Consider the following 19170-nt stretch of genomic DNA (forward strand, 5'->3'; position numbering starts at 1 on the left):
CAAAAGGCCTCTCCAACCAAGAGGCTTCCTGAGTCGCAATAGCATCAAACACAAGACCATCCAGCTTTGGCCTCCATCCCGCACGTTCTGTTGACAATTGCTCATAGAAATCCACCACATGGTCACAAATCTAAGGGGCCTCCTTACATTCCATGCCATTAATGTTCATCCTTTCAATGGTATTAGTTCTTCTATGAGAGTTAGCAACTCTATGGAAGAATTTAGTGCTCCGATCCCCTTCTTTTAGCCACAAAGCTCTCGACTTCTGACGCCATGAAATCTCTTCTAGGGATAGAATTTTTTCTAATTCTGCAACCAGCTCTGACTTACGTAACAACTCATCTGGTAAAAGGGCTCTAGCCTCCAAAATTAGTTCAAGCTGTTGTAATTCCTCCACCATGGATTTCTTTCGCTCCCCAATATCTCCAAAGGATTATGAATTCCAAAGCTTAAGATCATGTTTCAAAGCTTTTAACTTACAAGCTAGGATGTATGAGGGGTTACCATGGAACTGATAAGAAGACCACCATTGCTTAACCTTATCCACAAAGCCTTCACTTTTTAACCACATGTTTTCAAACTTAAAGTATCGACGCCCGCTTCGAATGCCACCACAATCCAACATTATAGGAAAATGGTCCGAGCAAAGACGTGGCAGCCTCTTCTGGCACACTTCCGGATAGTGCACCTCCCACTTCGGTGAAATTAGAAATCTGTCTACTCGTGACCATGTCTGATTATTCGACCAAGTGAAGGAACCCCCTAGTAGAGAAATATCCAGCAAGTTTAGATCAAAGATACAATCTGAGAACTCTGACATTGCTGGGCGCAGCCTACTCTCTCCTGATCGTACACAAGGAAATCTGATTACATTAAAATCCCCTCCTATACACAAAGGAAGCTCCCACCAGCTATGTAACCTAGCAAGTTCCTCCCATAGGAAACGTCTATCATTGTCTACATTTGGACTGTATAAACCTTCAAAAGTCCACTCAAAATTATCAGCCACACTCTTAAAAGAGCATGCCATTGTATACTCCCCCACAAACTCTTCCATTTTCTCAACAACTCTTTTATCCCACATCACTAGAATTCCACTTGAGGCCCCATTTGAAGCTAGATAAACCCAATCCGCGTAAGTGCAACTCCAAATGCTTCGAATTAATCTTCTAGAAACACTTTTTAGTTTAGTTTCTTGCAAACATACTATATCCACCCTCCATTCTCTCAACAAGTTTTTTATGCGAAGCCGCTTATTCGCCTCATTTAACCCGCGGACGTTCCAAGATACAATTTTCGGCTTCATAAAGAATAGGCGAGCCCCTTCCCTTTGGATTTTTTACGACTTGAGCTTCCCTCATATTTCAGTGACCAAGTTAGGCTGTTGAGCTCCCGCTGTTTTTTCGACGCTGACTTCTTTGACTGCGTATGATCCGCTTCAATTGCAGTAAGTAAAGCTAAAAATTGCTCTTCATAACCCCCACATTCCATTCCTATCCAGTGTTGCATTTCTTTCACCTTATGAAACAGCCAATCCGGAGCTTTCGATTCACTTGGCAGCAAACGATTCAGTGGGATAGGGTCCCCATCACTAGAAGCCCATTGCAGATTGGGACTCGCCCCCCTTCCTTCCTCTCCGAAAAGATTACTACCCTCTCATTCAACCACAGCAGTACAAGTGGGAGATTGAGTCTCAGGGACCATCAACACCTCACAGCCAGAATAGGTCTCGGGAACCACCTCCTCCCTTGCCTCCTCAACCTCTAGCTAAGCTTCAGAGCCGAAGTTCCTCACCACGATGGAGTCAAGATGGACCTCGGGGAGAACCTGGACCTCCGACTAGGGAGAGGACCCTCCCATCATGGTTATCGGCGGTTTTTGGGTACCTGAGACAACACCGGCGTCACACAGTGTCAGTAGCACCACCAACTCCCCCTGACAGCCATCCCGCGTCTTCTTTGTACACCCCCCCCCGCAGGAATAGGCCTCAGCGCACCCCTCCACTATTGTCGGCAAAGAAGCCGCCGTCAGTTCTGTGGCCATCGAAAGATTCTGATCCAAATCGCACATGGCGGGATCACACACGGAAAGATCCCGATCCAAATCACACCCTCCATTTCCCGCCGGAGTAGATTCCGGCAACCTAGCCTTAGTCGGCTGCGTCGCCACCTTCGCCGGGGCCTCCTAGCTCTTCGCCGGCAACAATGGCAGAGGCCCACCCGCCGATGGGCCTGGAGCAGACACACCGCGTCTCCTCCACAAGGGCCTTGTATGTTTCGGCTGACCATTTGACCACACGGGCCTAGGCCCAATCGTCTTGCCCATTGCCCATTTGCCTGAGGCCTGCGTAAAGCTCTTGTATCCATTCTGCTGGCCCATTGACCATGGCCCATTCTGAAAGCCTTGGCCCACACCCACTTCCACCCCTGATAAATCTTCCACGCACCGTTTCAATAAATTCAAATCAGCATGCACTTCTTCTATTTTGCTCTACATTTCCAACACAACCCGCAAAAGATTTTCCTTATTAACACCGACAAGTCCACTGCTAGCCCCTTCCCGTTTCTGCACCTCTATTGAAGAAGCGACGTCTCCAGCCTGCAACAGCACACCTCCTCTCAAGCTGACAGATTGATAGGGTGGGTAAACAGCCTTCTGTTTTTTCAGGGCCTCCAGATACGATGTCGAGGGCTGGGCTGACTTCGTTGCTACCACCAATGGAGGAGAGGACTCCGCTACACAGCCACTGCCTGCCATCCTCAACACTTCCGCCAGCTTACACCACCCCCTCCCATCTGTCCCTTCAGGAATGAGAAGATTATTTCTCCGACCCCCCTGTCTGAACTCCACCAACGCCATGAATGCCCCTTGGGAGTTAACACACCTCTGGGCTATGTAGCCCCTGTCCCCTTCTCTGTGAGCCAAATAAAACTCCCTACTTCCCACCTTTATGCAGTCCTCCAATGCTTTTGTGAACCAAGAAGCCGAGCTTAACTCCAAGTGCATACTTCTCACTAACTTCCAGCCCCTCTCTGTAATATTCACCTATCGCCCAACTCTAACTACCTCAAATACCTTACGATCAATCGCAACAGCATTCAACATGCTCGTATTCCTACTCATACTTGCGTTAAACAGTCACTCAACCTCCCATGAAGATCATCACCAACCAAACAAGCAAAAGTGTACGGAGAGAAAACAAATAATCTACGATTTATTTGTATATGGATCATACATTTGTCATGAGAACTTTTATATGCCAGATAAGGATTTGATATATAGAAGATAAATATAGTAGTTAGGCTTAGCAGGACATGTCTATTTATTTATTTCTGTAAGTAATAGCGAAAGGTGCAACCCAAGTACATAAGAAGTATACAAGTTTTTTCTTAATCAAAATTCCTTTAATTTTGCCTAATAACTTGCGTTGGATGTGTCTATTCTTGTAGCCGTAGTTCTTCATGATAAGTTCTAGTTCTTATTATATTCTCCATCCCTCTTAACCATCGCTTAGGTAAAAGTATGATTAAGATATTCTATAGGAGCAGTTAAAGTTCGGCTTCAACTTGGATTGATTTGGAAACCTATTTATTTGTGCTTAGTGGGCCTATGCACCCCCGGGATTAGTTGGGACGCTGTTACTGGACACCCGGTGCCAATAAAAAAAAAAAAAAAAAATTATTTGTGCTTAGTGGGTGGAATAAGGTGAAGGAAGATTGTAATTTAGGGATTGAATTTTCAGATGGTTTGGAAAAGATACGATATAGAGTTGTGAAGAAGGGATGTTCCTGTTTTTTGGGAGAGAAGGGATGTTCTTGAAGAAAAGGTTGGAGGTTTTTTCGTGGGAGCCACACAGATGGCGTTGTATGGCTCGTTTCAATGTGCTATTTGATTGCTTAATGGTTGGAGAAAACTTATATATCAGGGTTTCAATGGGTGGAAGATAAGGATTTTGTTATGGAGTCGAATAAGAGTCAAGAAAAGGAAAGGCTATGGGGCTCCTCTTGCAACATGAACAATATCATGAGGATATATAAATGTAGAAAGAGGAGAAGAGTAAGATAAGGGCAGAAGCTATGCATCCCGCAAAGAGTCAACTCTAAATTCCTTCGAGTATGATGGCATATGTAAAAAGATATGGGGCCTCAGTTTTCCCTCTCTCCCTGGCTAATACTCCAGATATTAATAGTAAATTAAAGGCTAGACAAAAAGAAAGGGCTTGTTGATTCAATAAGACTTGCATGCCGATAATGTACCTGGCAGGGACCTTGGCAACAACCCATGTATTAAATAAATTTTTTTATTGGCTCATTAGGCTAAAGAAGAGCCAAATATAGAACAGAATAAATTTCTAATGGCCCAAATAACTATTTTGAGCACTTTTGAACCAAAAACTCTTCTCAGATTTCATAGAATCCGTAGTTTAGTCTTCAGTCTTTGAATGCACTATTTACTTTCAAATCGTTTAAGTTCTATGGTATCATGCTTGACAAAAAAAATATTTTCCAATTCCACACACACACACACACACACACACCCACACACCATCTGGATCTTGAAGACAATTTAATCTAATCAAATTCTATTTCAGCTTAACTTGGAGTTGGTGATACGAAAGTGTTTGTATGTGTACAATATTTTTTTGTCTGGATCTTGAAGAAAATAATATTTATGTAATATTATTAGAATTTATTTATTTTATATATAAGTAAACTATTCTATTAATAAGAATAGGCATAGCCCAAGTGCACAAGATGGTATACAAGAGGTAACACCTATCTAGGACTATTAGAATTTCTATGAATATTATCAAACATAGTTACATATATATGTTATATATGCTTGATAAATCCAAGGATTAAAAGGGCTTGAATAGTTTCCAAATGCTCAAAATTGTTTGAAAATTGTGGATGGCCTGATAAAAAATGTTGGACACTTTGATGAAGATATGCTGCTGTTGTTGTGGGTAATCACTTAGTTTTGTTAGTTATGGGTGATTTTGTTTTAGTATTCAGGGTTTTTTGTTTTGGAGGTATATAAGATACTTGGGCTCCAGGAAGTGGAGATGTAAGAAAATTACCAACTTGACCCTTAGCCCTAGTGGTATATTTGATTATTTACTAAAATCTCCCTTTGGCGGAGAGGGATGGGTTGTTAGTGTGGACAATTTTGAAGATATAATTGGATCTCAAACAGGACGTGGGAGTGACTTCATCTCAAAGAAGTCCATCATGATCCCTTCTCACCACCATCATCCCTTATGTTCTCCCTCCTACCACGACATGATTTAAAAGCCCCTTTCTCCTTCACCGCTGTCGTCTGTGAGACCATCACAAGTTCCAATCCCTTCATGATTTTAGGTATTTTTTTCCCTCTTCTCATTTTCTGTAGGGTTTTGTGTCTACACCAAAAGCCTGAGTTTTTTTCGTTGATATTGATAAGTTAAATCAGTGGTTTTGAGCATATGACTTCTCTCTATTGGATCAGATCTCATTGGAAATATCTACAACTGTAAATTATATTAAATAATATAGTAAATGGCATTCTGGAAAGGAAATAACTATGCTGTGATGCAGAGATGCTTGTTATTTGTTTTATCAACTTTAAAAACAATACATCACACCTTACCATATTAGCGATATAGAGAAATTTCTTGGAAGAATGTATTGCTTGTCTTCTCCTAGCTCTGGGTTCAGTATGATCTTATGAGATTACTGTACTTGCTCATTTTCATGCCGACTCTCAATCTCAGTGTGTGAACTTGTTCATTGCAGGGTTACTGTAATTTTCTCCAAGAGGAAAAGTTGCTGCGAGCTGTAGAAGTTGGGCAGGTTGTGTTATTCATTTAAAATATATAGCGTTTCTTATTAGTTCTTTTTTCTAATTTAAAGAAGTAAATGCTACATAGCTATTTGGTTTTATTTTTGCTTTGTGTTTAAAGGTGCTTGTCTTTCTCCTGTACATGTTCCCTGCCTCATATGTTTTGAAATCTTTCTACCGTGTAATTAAAGAGGGAGTGGTGTATGAGAGGTCCTTTGGATGATTGGGCTTTGAGTCACATAAATTGCTGAGGTACTTTTCACCTCCTGTATTTGTTAAACTGAAAAACCTTTTGATAAAAAAATTGTCATTTCTGGGATTTTTGAAAATGTTCTTCAGCAAGAGTTTTGATTGGCAATTCTTTGTTTGGGTGTTTGTTAGATGTATCCCAACCAGAAAATGAATAGATGGATAAACCTTTGCCTATTTGCTAATTTCAGGATGCAGTACGAGTAATTTGCAATGAGGTGGAGGCTTTGGTTAAGAAGTGTGGGAAACCTAAAATGATCGACGCAATCAAATTACCTCCTCCTGAGCTATATAAGCATGTTGAAGTATGTTTTTATACCTTCCCTGGTGTGGTGTCCGTGTGTGTGTCTATATTCATTAGCCTTGTAATCAGCCACATGGATCAATTGTTAATGGTTTATTAGTCTCACTTTCCCCCTCACCTGTTAAATATTGATATTTATTGCATACTTCTTAAAACGTGATTTTTTTTAATTATACAGCTTAGTAAATAGGGTGTTTTCTCTTCGTGTCGATGGAAAAAAAAATCTTTTTTGTTGAGTGGGTGATGAATGTAAAATTTGGATGATGGTATCCTCAATTTAGCTACGGAGTCTTGTCTTTGGATGGTTAGTCATAACACAAGTTCAAAGTGTTAGGAACTGTAAACCGAAAGGGTCGAGCTTTTCACATATATAGACTTCTATGTTGGCTTCTATACAGCACGTTTTTTCTTTTTTCCTGCTCACTAATTTTATAAATCACTGGAGCTTTATGGTTTTTATATCACTGGTATTATAGCACATGCTTCACACATGAAACCTTACCAAGGTTTTTTTTCACTATTTGTTTTCTAAAATTAAAATTTTTTTTATTAAGTAAGAAAGACAAGTTTATTAAAACGAATGAAATGGTGAAGCCCATGTACACAGGATGTATACAAAATAATACATTATAAGAAGCTGAAAACGACTACAAAAAGTCATGAGCTGAAGCTCGATTAATCACTAAAGCAGAGAACCAATGCAATAAAGAGTACACAACAAAATTCTGAATTTCCTCCAGGGTACGCTCCTTATCACTAAAATTCCGCTTGTTCCTTTCCAACCAAATACACCACATAAAACACAAAGGAACCATCTTCCATACCGCAGCCACTTAGAGCAACCATATAGCCCATTCCAACATGCAAGAAGATCAACCACTCTCAAAGGCATAACCCAAGCCAACCCAGTTCTACTAAAAACTCCATCCCACAAAGCCCTTGCCACCTCACAATCTAAAAGTAAATGATTCACAGATTCCCCACGCTTCTTACACATGAAAAACCAATCCATAACAATAAGGCCGCACTTCCTCAAATTATCCATCGTCAGAATAGTTCCAAGCGAAGCAGTCCATATAGAAAAAAGCAACTTTGGAAGGCACATGAGACCTGGAAATACGCTTCCAAGGAAAAGGAGGACTATGCTGAACAGTCAACAACTTATAATATGAACGAACTGTAAATCTTTTACTTCCCTTGGACTTCCACAACATCCTATCCCCATCATTACCCCAAAGTTTCAAGGAATATAAAAAGCTGAAGCATCATCAATTTCCCAATCCTGTATAGCTCTAGTAAAACAAACATCCCACTGCAAGGAGCTGTTAGAACAGACTAACAAATCAGAAACAGATGCCAGACGGAAGATAGCTGGAAACACCCTATTAAGGGCCCGATCACCACACCAAATATCAAACCAAAAATGGATCCCTTCTCCAACATCATAGCTAACATGTTTAGCAAAACTCTCCCTCCCCTTTCCAATGAACTTCCAAAGACTCACACCATAAGCCCCTAACCTCCTTAGAGCTCCAAACCCCCCCACCCCCCCCCCCCAAAAAAAAAAAAAAAAAATCATTTCCAATCAATAACCCCCTCCATATCAACTCCCCTTCCGATTGATATCTCCATAAACATTTTCCCAACAAAGCATTATTGAAAATTCTCATATACAAACCCCAAACCTCCATTCGAAATAGGAGAGCAAACTTTATTCCAACTAACAAGGTGGAATTTAGTTTCCTCTCCCATTCCACCACACAAAAATGCATGAAATAACTTCTCAATCTGGTTAGCCACCCCTGCAGACAATGGAAATAAAGATAGCAAGTAAGTTGGAAGCTTGGAAAGTAATCTTGTTAAAGTGATTCTGCCCCCTTTTGATAAATACAGCCACTTCCAGCCAGCCAACCTTCTCAATTATCTCAACCACCACATCCCAAATAGCATTAGCCTTAAAGAATGCCCCCAACGGAAGGCTGAAATATTTCATTGGTAGAGCAGCAACTTTACAGCCCAAAAAGCTTGCCAAACAATTAATATTGTGCACCTCCCCCACCGGAACCTTCTCCGACTTACCAAGATTCACCTTAAGGCCCGAGATAGCTTCAAAACATAATAACACAGCCCTTAAGGCTTGAATCTGACCACAATCCACATCATAAAAGATAAGAGTCATGCAAAAAGACGATGAGAAAGTGTGATAGATCCATTGTTGGCATTTCCCACTGAAAAACCGTGGAGGAAACCCCCCCCCCCCCCCCCCCCCCCCTAAGAGCAGCCTCCACCATCCAACCCAACACCTCCATGATAATAACAAAAAGGAAAGGGGATGAAGGGTCCCCCTATCTCAAACCATGATAACCATGCAAAAAACCACATGGATTACCATTAACCAACATTGAAAACTGGGCAGTAGAGAAAGTCTAATCCACATGCACCACCTCTCCCTAGAACCACATCTCCCAAGCAAGTAGAAAAGGAACTCCCAAATCACATGATCATACGCCTTTTTCATATCAGGCTTACAAAGAACACCAAGAACTCCCTCTCTCATAAGACTGTCTAAACATTCATTAGCAACAAGAACAGAATCAAGGATTTGTCTTCCCCGGACAAAATCATTTTGGGGCTTAGAGATAATTTGCTCCATTACCGTACTCATATGATTATCAAGCACCTTTGAAATTATCTTGTAAACCCCACTTAAAATTAGAAGTTAATCCCTCACTGCCTCACTGTTGTGTGGAGAATGATACCTCACTGCATTATGTGGTGCTTGTGGTTGAAGGGAAGCAAGAGGTGCTTTGAAGATATGGAGCATTCTGTGGATGTGCTGAAACGATTTTTCTACAATACACTTCTTTCTTGGGCTTTGGCCATTATTTGTAATACGGACAGCCTTCATGATTTGCTTGTAACTCTTATTAGTGCTTAGATGTAATTAGGCATGTTCATTGTATACTACTAGTGTACTTGGGCAATACCTCTTATATCAATAAAATTTACTTTTACCCATTAAAAAAAAAAACAAAAATTAGAAGTTAATCAAATAATTATTTGTTGTAGAACATATATTATCTTGATTTTTGTATACATATAAATCAAGTAGTTTGTAGATCCCATCGTTTTATGATTCCTATTTTTTTCTTTAAAGAACTACAACTCTTTGTAAATTTCTCTGTATAGATAACTATTACAAAGTAAATATGTTTTTCCTGGTACATAGTTATAATAGTGGTTAAAAAAAGTTTCTTCTCTCTTTTAATTGGTCCATCTCTCATTTACATAGCAATCATCCCTCATTAAAAGTCTTAAAACTTCTACCTCTTTAAGGGCTTTTGATCTCTCAAAATTCACTTATGGAGTTCTTGCCTTTATTTATGGTAAAGATTTATATGATATGTTTTAGAGTACTTTTTTTTTTATCAGTAAATAGGAATTTTATTAAATATAGACAAAGCCAAGTACATGGGACATATACAAGAACCACACCTCTTGTTTTAGAGTACTTGGCAGAGGCATGTGTCAAATAATTGAATTGTTAGTTTGCTTTAGTGACTGAATCTATTGAATGACCTTCCACTTGTTCCTTTTGGCATCTTCTCTCTTGCTGCTAATTTTGATGGTGTATAATCCATCAAAGCCATATCCAGTAACCTCACAAGCTGTAAACCTCACACAAAATCATTCACATGCAATCTTATGCTTATTGCACATACTAATCCAATTTTTTTTCTATTAGCAGCATCTTTTATAATTTCCTCATCCTTATTGGATCCACCAAGATTATTTTTTTTAAAAAAAAAATTCTTAATGATTTTTGGAATTCTCTCATCCCTATTTTCATTTAAACTTTTTAACATATATTCCCTCTTGTACATCACCTAAAACCACTTTTATATTATACACATGCTAATCATTCAACTGAATTTTGATTAAAGAAGAGTCAAGGGTGTTAGATGAACTGAATTATCCACACTTGCCATCTTATGATCTGGGATTTCATATGCACTACATCCTTGATATTTCTCCGTTCTCCATTGTTCGTACGTGCTACTTTGTATAATAATTGTGATTCGAATGTGAATAGTAATGGTTGGTTAACCCTGTGCAGGAGATTGCTGGAGATGAGTTGGTGAAGGTCTTGCAAATCAGGAACAAAATACCTAGAAGAAAGGCTCTCTCCTCATTAGAAGAAAATGTTCTGACTATACTCACAGAAGAGGGGTATGTCAAACCAGATGTAGCTTCAGGACCTGCTGAAACAGTACCAGATTTATTGGAGGATGAGGATGAGGATGAGGAAGTGGTTCTGGATGGTGAAGTGGATGAAGGTGATGTTCATATAAAGCCAACCTCACGAAAAGCCACCCCCTTGGTAAATTGAAATTCTTCTACTGTAGTTGCTCCTATGTTTAGGTAGATGATGCTATTTTTATATATACCTTTTTCTTGATCTGGTTTGATGGAAAGTTCTCCAGTTTTGGAAAATGGCTTTGGAAGGATCTGGAATGTTATGCCTTTTCAAATCTAGACTTTTCCAAACCCAAGTACAAACTTAAACGCACTCTCATTTCCAAGGGTTTCTCCTAATCAGTGGGAGAATTTATCGTCTTGTTGCTGTAGAAACATTATGAATGACAATTTGGCACATTATTAGACACTTCAGCCTTCACAAGATGATAATAAATTAATATATTTGTACTTCCATTTATATTTGTGGTTATTAATGAATAAATCTTAAAAAGCATTTGCTAGAGTTAATTTCTCCAACACTACTTTGCTTCCTTTTTTCTTTTTCTTATCTAGTTTTCCATGTCTTTCACTTGCGTCACTTTCAATAACTCCCACCAAGTAAAAGCTTCATCTTCCATCTAATATACTTTGAAGTTTAATTTCGCAAGTATTCCTTTGGAGAGAGCATTCCCTTAGTATGCTCTCTTTCAAGTTCTAACTTGATTTTTCACACACACACATATACATGGGGAGGACACAGAGATTAGGAGAAGAGGGGAGAAGTTGGGATGAGAGCGTCATGGGCATGGGAGGTCTATTTATAGGGGGAAATAATTGACATGTGGCTGCATACAATGTGTTGATATGTGCGGCAATCACAAATTAGATCATAATAGGGGTTTTTTTTATGCAGGTTGGTGAATATGTTATCATACTGGCTTGCTGCTCTATGTGCAAGTCTTTTGAACTTCTATGTGCTTTCATTGGAAACAATAAGACTACATTTGATAACTATTTTCAAGAAATGTTTTCTTGTTTTAGTACTGTAGCACCCTAAAAAGTGTCGCAGTTGCATTTTTTATTTTAGTGAAATATCTTTCTAACTGGGTAAATCTTGAAAAAGAACTGGAGGGTGAAGGGGGGATATTTTCCCACCCCGAACGGTCGAGGGATCTTTCCCATCGCATCATGGGGGTGATGTCCCCTCTCCATGCGTGAAGCAAGGGCAGATTGGGGAAAATCTGCCACTATGCTTGCACTGTGGAAGGAGGATTTTACCTTGCTGCTATGTTGTGAGTGATGATTTCTCTCTGTTACACAGTGGTGGATGGAGGTAGAGGAACATGTCCAATTACTTCTGGCGCTGACTCTCAGTTTGGTGAATTTTTATTTTTTATGTGAAACGTGTGGATTTTCCTTTTTGTAAAAATAGTTTTGAGAATGGTTTCAATTTTTTTATTTTTATTTTTTGTGTTTGGCTATTTTTGTGGGAATTCTCCTAAACCATGTAGGACATGAGCCATTAAACTGTGAGAACTAAACTGACAAACAGTTTCCCATATTTCCTTAGCGAAGCAGGTTCATATCCACTAAGATGAACAATCAATTCTATTCAACAAGAAGTAGGAGAAGGGTAATATGTGCAGAATATCACTTTTAGGGAAAAATTGACAAAAACAAAAGACAAATAAGAGAGTCCTTCCATTTTGGAGAGATTATCATCCATTATTTACTTATGGTTCATCAAGTTTCAAAGTTTGAGTCAATTCATTGATAACCCTATGCACATGAAGGATTTCATTTATGTGAGATAGTTCCCGAGTTGTGCTGCCTATGGTATAGTCCAGTCTTGAAGACTAGAATAAAAGGTGCTTTGCTAAGGTCCTGACACATGACATAATATTTCAACTAGTGTTGCTAAACTACCAATAAATTTCCTGAATTGGTATTACGTTTGAGAGTAGTGGGGAATCAGTTAGCCCTTCTTTGTTTCAAAGCTAGAGAACTGTCGCTTGTGTTGCCTCTTTTTGGTGTTGATCTACTGTATGGTTGATTGATTGGGACTTGTTACTTTCTCAACTTTTCTTGACTTCTTGGAGCAGTTTGGTGATAGCTTGAGACTGTCTTCCTTTTATTTTTGGGTGCATATCTAGTTTCTTTCTGCTTTTTAATTAATTATTTTTTTTAGCAAGAGATAAAGTTAACCATTATGACTAGGGGACGCAGACTGCAGCTGACATTTAACCTGCAGCTATGATCTGCTACAGCTAGGTTGCCTGCTGCATATACAGTTTGGTTAATAATAATACCCTTTGAGTTTATATAGCACCTGCATTAATCTTGATTTTGTTACAAATATTTAAGTATCCATAAATTAATGTATTTTTGCAATCCTATTTTGACTTTATGGGTTCAAAACTACAGGGAAAAATAATATTTACAGTTCATTTGGCGAATCTGATCCATCTCTTATTCTTTTAATGTTTTTGGAACTTTTAATTTGATAAATGCCTTACCACCATATATCTTCTATGCTAATTTTACCAATTGCATGTTGTGGTGCAAGACTCCAATAAATTACAATCATTGTCCTTTTTCCAGTTTTTCTCTGAGGTCGATGTGAAGCTGGTTTTTAAGGAAGTTACATCGAAGTTTTTGCGAAAGCGCATCGTGGAGGTAAGAATGCTATCTTTCTTAGCAGTTCCAAACATATAAACCTGTAACGATTTTCCAGCCCATACTTCAAAGGTTCTGCTATTCTGAATGTTTTTAAATGTGTACTTTGTTTGATTAAATTGTAGTAATTTATTCTTGAATGTAAGCTTGTATAGACGGAAATAAGACAGACTGGAGAAGATTCACCAGCATTGCAACAACAATTAAATAAAACTGTTTTTAGGCTTATTTAGGAGAGTGTAAGGAGCGTTGTGTAGAGTATTTAATTGAAACAAATTGATTGATTAGAAGATGGATGAACATTGGAAACCTGGGATCCCTTTTGCTTGGGATTGGGGCTACGCCAGACAAGCAAATCACTTTGTCAACTGAACATGATTGATGACAACCAAGTCATCTTTGACACTTCTTTTTTGCTGCACTTGTTGCAGGGTGGAAGAAGAAGTGATGGACGAACCCCAGATGAAATACGTCCAATTAACTCGAGATGTGGGTTGCTTCCGAGGGCACATGGAAGTGCTCTTTTCACCCGAGGGGAAACTCAGGTATGATGCATGTAATTTTGATTTTGAGTGCATGACGTGATGACTACATACCGATGATTGGTTTTCTGCATCTGTACATGCAACTGCTGTTTTTATCTAGGTTACAAGTTTGTTGCAGAAACATGTCCAAATGATTAAGTTCATACAGGTTTGGTATGCAATTGGAGTGTTGTAATGGAATAGCTAACCATAGGTTTGGTCATTCTATTTTGGTTGCACTTGATTACAAGTGTAGTTATACCCAACTTCTCTTTTAGGAATAACTAGTACTTCTCAAAAGGGTGGAAATAGCTTTTTTGTGGCCTGTGTAATAAGTTCTTAAAAAAAGATAGTCAAAAAGTGCTATATGTGCAGTAACCTCTAATCATGGCAGGCATAGAGGAATAGTGGTATCAAACTGACCATGGCAGCCTTAAAGCAACAAACAGTGTGGGTTGGTGCCTCCCTTCTGCTTTCTCTCTTTTTTCTTTTTTATCATATTCCAAACCTGATTCCCCCACCCATCCCCACCAGCCCCCTCCCCCAAAAGAAAAAACCTTGATCCCACCCATTGCCTCCTCTTTCTCTCTCTGATTGGACCTAACCCTCTCACTTCGACATGCGCCTTTTTACCCAGTTACCCCACTGAATTCCTGGTATCTTCAACTACTCATGGGTTGCAATGTCGCCTCCTCTGTCCTCATCACCAGTTCCCCTCCCATCACTTTCACTTCTAAATCTTCATGGTTATTTTTTAATATTTATAATGTGAAGAATTTCACAATTATTATGTATGGAGGATTTATTTACTTTGAAAACAAACCATGTGGAATAAACCATAATGATTTTCATGGACATATAGTGAGGGGAAGTATGACCCATACATGAACTAGAGTGTTAGAATATAACTAAATGATTAGATTTACCTTTTTTTTTTTTTATCAATTTAAGCATTTGGGATAAATGGCTATTTGAAAATTATGAATACAAAGTATCATTAATGTAATAAGTATTCCAATTCTGTTACACAAATAAACAGAAAAAAATATATACATTTGCTAAGTGGTAACTCTTGTCCTTCATAAGAGATTGATGAGGTTTATGATTGCTTTGAAGAAACAAAGCGGAAAAAAAAAAACTATATGGTCCATGCATTGTTTGGGAGAGATTCCACATTCAGCCCATGGGAGGTATAGGTGTCAGGGCAGCAGAGAAACTTTCTATAGAACTTTTAAAGGGGTGGAGTTTTTGTATGTCTCTGTGCATTCTGTAGCGTGTTTATTCTAAACCAGCCTGCCTATCTATCAGCTTTCCTCAAATCTAATTACCTCCCCTAGTGCTGTTTGATAATGTGCACTAAAGTTCAATTGTTATGTAGCATATTCTGTGACTCTCGGTTACAATATCAATTGCCCAGTCGCATTTGACACTTCTATGTTGATCCTTGTTTATTTTATTTTCTAGTTTTATCAATCAATAATCATAAATATTAGTTATCCATCCTATGGAAATGATGCCTTTTGATTGTGCTCGTTGATGCCTTATAACTGATCATTTTATGGAAATTTCACATGTCAGACATTACGTTTTTTATTTTTACAATACAGTGCGACTGTTCTGATAGATGTTTCAACTAGGGGCCCAAATTTTATGGCATCAGTGTTGAATGCTGTCAATTGTACTCTGTGATTATGTTTTCAAAACTTCACGATAGTGTGCCCAATTTTAGAATACATCTTCAATTGGGTGCAGTACCCTGGCTTGTTCTTTGAATGTCTTTTAGCATTTGATGGATGCATGTATGTGTCATTCATTTATTATGGTAATGACCATGATTGTAATATATCAGAAATTGATTTAAACAGAACTTGTTGGCTACCTAATAATCCATATATTTGTTAGAATTTGTACCCATCAGATGTATAACACAAATTCATTGCAATATCTTCTGTCATTCTACTTCTACCGTTCCAGGATCGTTTACATTTTGTGTGAGTGAGCCTTATACCTTTGTCCTGTGCATCCATGGCTCACTGCAAATAACTGGATTTTAATAATGTGATTGCTTTTTTTGTTGACTGTCTTCATCATTTAATCAGCATTAGAAGTAAGACCGGTGAGTCCTATTCTGGGTGTTGACTATGTTGGATGTCCTTTTTTCATAATAAGATGCACAGCAGTAAACATGAATGCAGTTTTATGCCCCTAATGTTAATGTTTCTTATTTAATGTCTCTATAACTTTACATTCATTTACTTCTTATTTTTGGTGAAACAGTCGTTGGCAGTGGTTACACTTGGTGATAGACAGATGGCACAAAGAATAGACAACCTTGAGGGTGCAGATGAATTGAAGAGTTTCTATCTTCAGGTCTCTAAATCTAACTCTGGTCCTGTTGAATAATATCCGGAGAACCTTTCTTGTGGGCAAAATATAGTCTCACTCACTGTCAATTGCAGCTATAATGATGCTTTGTGAGTCTATTTTTGCCAGCAGTTTTTTTTAAATTGATCCCTTTGTGGCCCCTTATTATGGAATTAAATTGGTGTTTCATCCACTTAATCTTTGTCACTTCATCATTTCCCTATAAATATTAATGTCCTGAAAGGTCTATTGATTGACAAAACCTCTGTTTGAGCAATCCTAGGTCACTTCTGGATTTTCGTTCTGTTTTCATTTTAGAACTATTTCTTGAGTTCTCACTTGCTACTATTGACCATATGCTGTAGTTTCAAAAGGTGAAGTTTCCTGGTTGAAAATCATGAGATCATACTCAGGCTTTTTTTCCATTACAATTAAATATGAAATAGAATGTCATGATGGAAGAACCAATACACTGATGATAGGTTACAGTTTATTTCCAACTTTTTTGTGGATACAGTTTATGTAAACTTGTTATTCTGTTCCTCTTCCTACAACTCTTTCGATATTCCTAGCTCTTTTTTTTCTTAGTTACATGCAACGCTAATAAGTGGAGTTTGAATAATCGTTGTAATTATTTGGTGCTCTTGTATTCTGCTCCTGCTTCAATGTTTCACTGCTTGAATGACTAGTCATGATAAGTAATAAGAGGCACCTCTTATGATAATTTAGTAGATGTTCTTTCATTTTCCCTTTTTTTCAGTTTTTTTCTCTTATCTTACAGAACTTCTCGACATGCTGATGAATCAGCTAATTATAACTTTATATCTTATTTATAACTTCAATATAATATTCCTGGAAACATTCAGAACCTAGCTGAATGTTAAGAACTTGTTAACTTTTCAGTATTCATTTCCTCCTTCATGCGTTGGGGAAGTTGGGCGGATTGGGGCACCTAGTAGAAGAGAAATTGGTCATGGAATGCTTGCAGAGAGAGCTCTTGAACCAATCCTGCCTTCTGATGATGATTTTCCTTACACCATACGTGTCGAGAGTACCATCATGGAAAGCAATGGCTCCTCAAGGTAGATCAGTTTTTGAGTTGATCAGCAAAGTTTTAAAAATTTGATTTTCTCAATTTATGTTATTTTAATTGTTGTCTCAAATTTTAACGGCATTTGCAACTATGTCTTTAATATTTGTACAGGGTATGCTGCTCATTTTCTTCTAACAAATGAATATTGTGCCCTTCACTATGTAATTTAGATATGAAGGTTTACTTAACTTCAAGGTCTGCTATGTAACAGCATGGCATCCATTTGTGGAGGTTCCTTAGCATTGCAAGATGCTGGGGTCCCAATTAAGTGTTCTATTGCTGGGATAGCAATGGGTATGGTTCTGGACACTGAGGAATGTGGGGGAGATGGGGCTCCACTTATTTTATCAGACATAACTGGATCTGAAGATGCCTCTGGAGATATGGATTTTAAGGTTGTTTTACACAGAATTAATTGCATTTTTGTATGTTCTTTTGGTTTCATGCTCTCTATAAGGTCTGAAAATACTTGGAACTCGATGTGAATTTCAGAAATGATTCCATGCCACACAACGTAGATGAAAAGAATAACACGTGTAGTTAAATAACTTAATGATTGTAGGTTGCTGGAAATGAAGAAGGAATAACTGCTTTTCAGATGGACATAAAGGTGAGATAGCATCTATTTTTTATATGTTCATCACATTGTCTCTGTTTCTTCCATTGCTTGGTTAGTGGTAACTTCCATTTGTCCATGAATACATCATTCTGTGTTCTTCTAAATTTCTCTTCCTTCCTAGTATGATATATATATATATATAACAATAATTTTTATTAGTTTCGAGTAGGGAAACGAGACCGGGGTTTACTCTGCAGGGATGGGTCCGAAGGGCCCTGCCTTGGAGAGGTTCCCCGAAATAAAAAATAATAATAATAATAATAATAATTTTTATTATAAAAAAGGTTAAATACTAAAATAGTTCCTATAATTTGGCCATTCGACAACTTATCAAAAAACAAATAGCCGTTAGACAGATTACTTCTGACTTTTAAAATGAACTTTTTATCCTTATATTCTCAATTTCAGTCATTTTGATCTTTCCGTTACAAATCCGTTAGAAATTAATTGAACCCCTCCACATGACTCCTAAGCCGCATCATCACCAATTGAAATGGGTCAAGTGCCATAGCAAATAAAAAATTAAAACAAAAAAATTAAAATATTTAAAAGTTAAAAAATTAAAATGAACTTAAAAAACGAAGATAAAATGGGAGTGGCCCTCCCCCTCCTATTTTTTTAATTTATTAATTTTTTTTTTAGATTTTTTTAAATTTTTTTTATTAAATATTAAATTTTTATTTGTTTTGACATGTGGCACATTTTAATTGGTGGTGATGTAAGTTACGAGCTAGGTTGTGGGGTTCCAAAGTGTATCTAACGAATATGTAATGGAAGGATCAAAACGACCACAGTTGAAAGTTATAAAGATGAAAAAGTTCATTTTTAAAAGTCGGAGTAATCCGTCTAAAGACCAAACCACAGGAACTACTTCAGTATTTGACCCAAAAAAAAGGGAATCCAATTTAGCTGTATTCTTCTGGGCATTTGTTGGAATTGACCATTCTTTTATGATAGGTGGGAGGAATTACTGTACCCATTATGAGAAAGGCACTCCTACAAGCAAGAGATGGCCGAAAGCTTATTCTCGGTATGCTCACTAATGAGGATTACTAGAATTCCTGGAAATTAATTTCTTTTGCAAGTAACGTAGTTTTATTAAAAGCACATTGTGACAAAACTATATAGGACACAGGACTAGAAATCGTAGAAATTTTTCTCTTCTATTGTCTGGAGGTGTTACTGTTTTTAGCAAGGATGTAAATCATCTGGAATACTTTTCAAATTAACAATATCATATGCACAATATCATATGCATAGGGCTGCTAAATTATATCCTGAT

General features: G+C 37.9%; 1 protein-coding gene across 2 annotated transcripts in view; it reads left to right on the forward strand.

Annotated features, from left to right (window-relative positions):
• The window catches only part of LOC121264644 (polyribonucleotide nucleotidyltransferase 1, chloroplastic), a 73608-nt gene that overhangs the window by 48439 nt on the left and 5999 nt on the right, over positions 1–19170 (forward strand). For both annotated transcript variants that reach the window (XM_041167919.1, XM_041167920.1), the window contains 10 exons: positions 5775–5831; positions 6261–6374; positions 10491–10754; positions 13214–13288; positions 13720–13833; positions 16090–16182; positions 17080–17258; positions 17481–17664; positions 17832–17879; positions 18846–18918. In XM_041167919.1, the coding sequence (XP_041023853.1) occupies positions 5775–5831; positions 6261–6374; positions 10491–10754; positions 13214–13288; positions 13720–13833; positions 16090–16182; positions 17080–17258; positions 17481–17664; positions 17832–17879; positions 18846–18918 (1201 nt within the window). The remainder of the gene's footprint in view (positions 1–5774; positions 5832–6260; positions 6375–10490; positions 10755–13213; positions 13289–13719; positions 13834–16089; positions 16183–17079; positions 17259–17480; positions 17665–17831; positions 17880–18845; positions 18919–19170) is intronic.

Source organism: Juglans microcarpa x Juglans regia, chromosome 5D, assembly GCF_004785595.1.
Source record: "Juglans microcarpa x Juglans regia isolate MS1-56 chromosome 5D, Jm3101_v1.0, whole genome shotgun sequence".
NCBI lineage: Eukaryota > Viridiplantae > Streptophyta > Magnoliopsida > Fagales > Juglandaceae > Juglans > Juglans microcarpa x Juglans regia.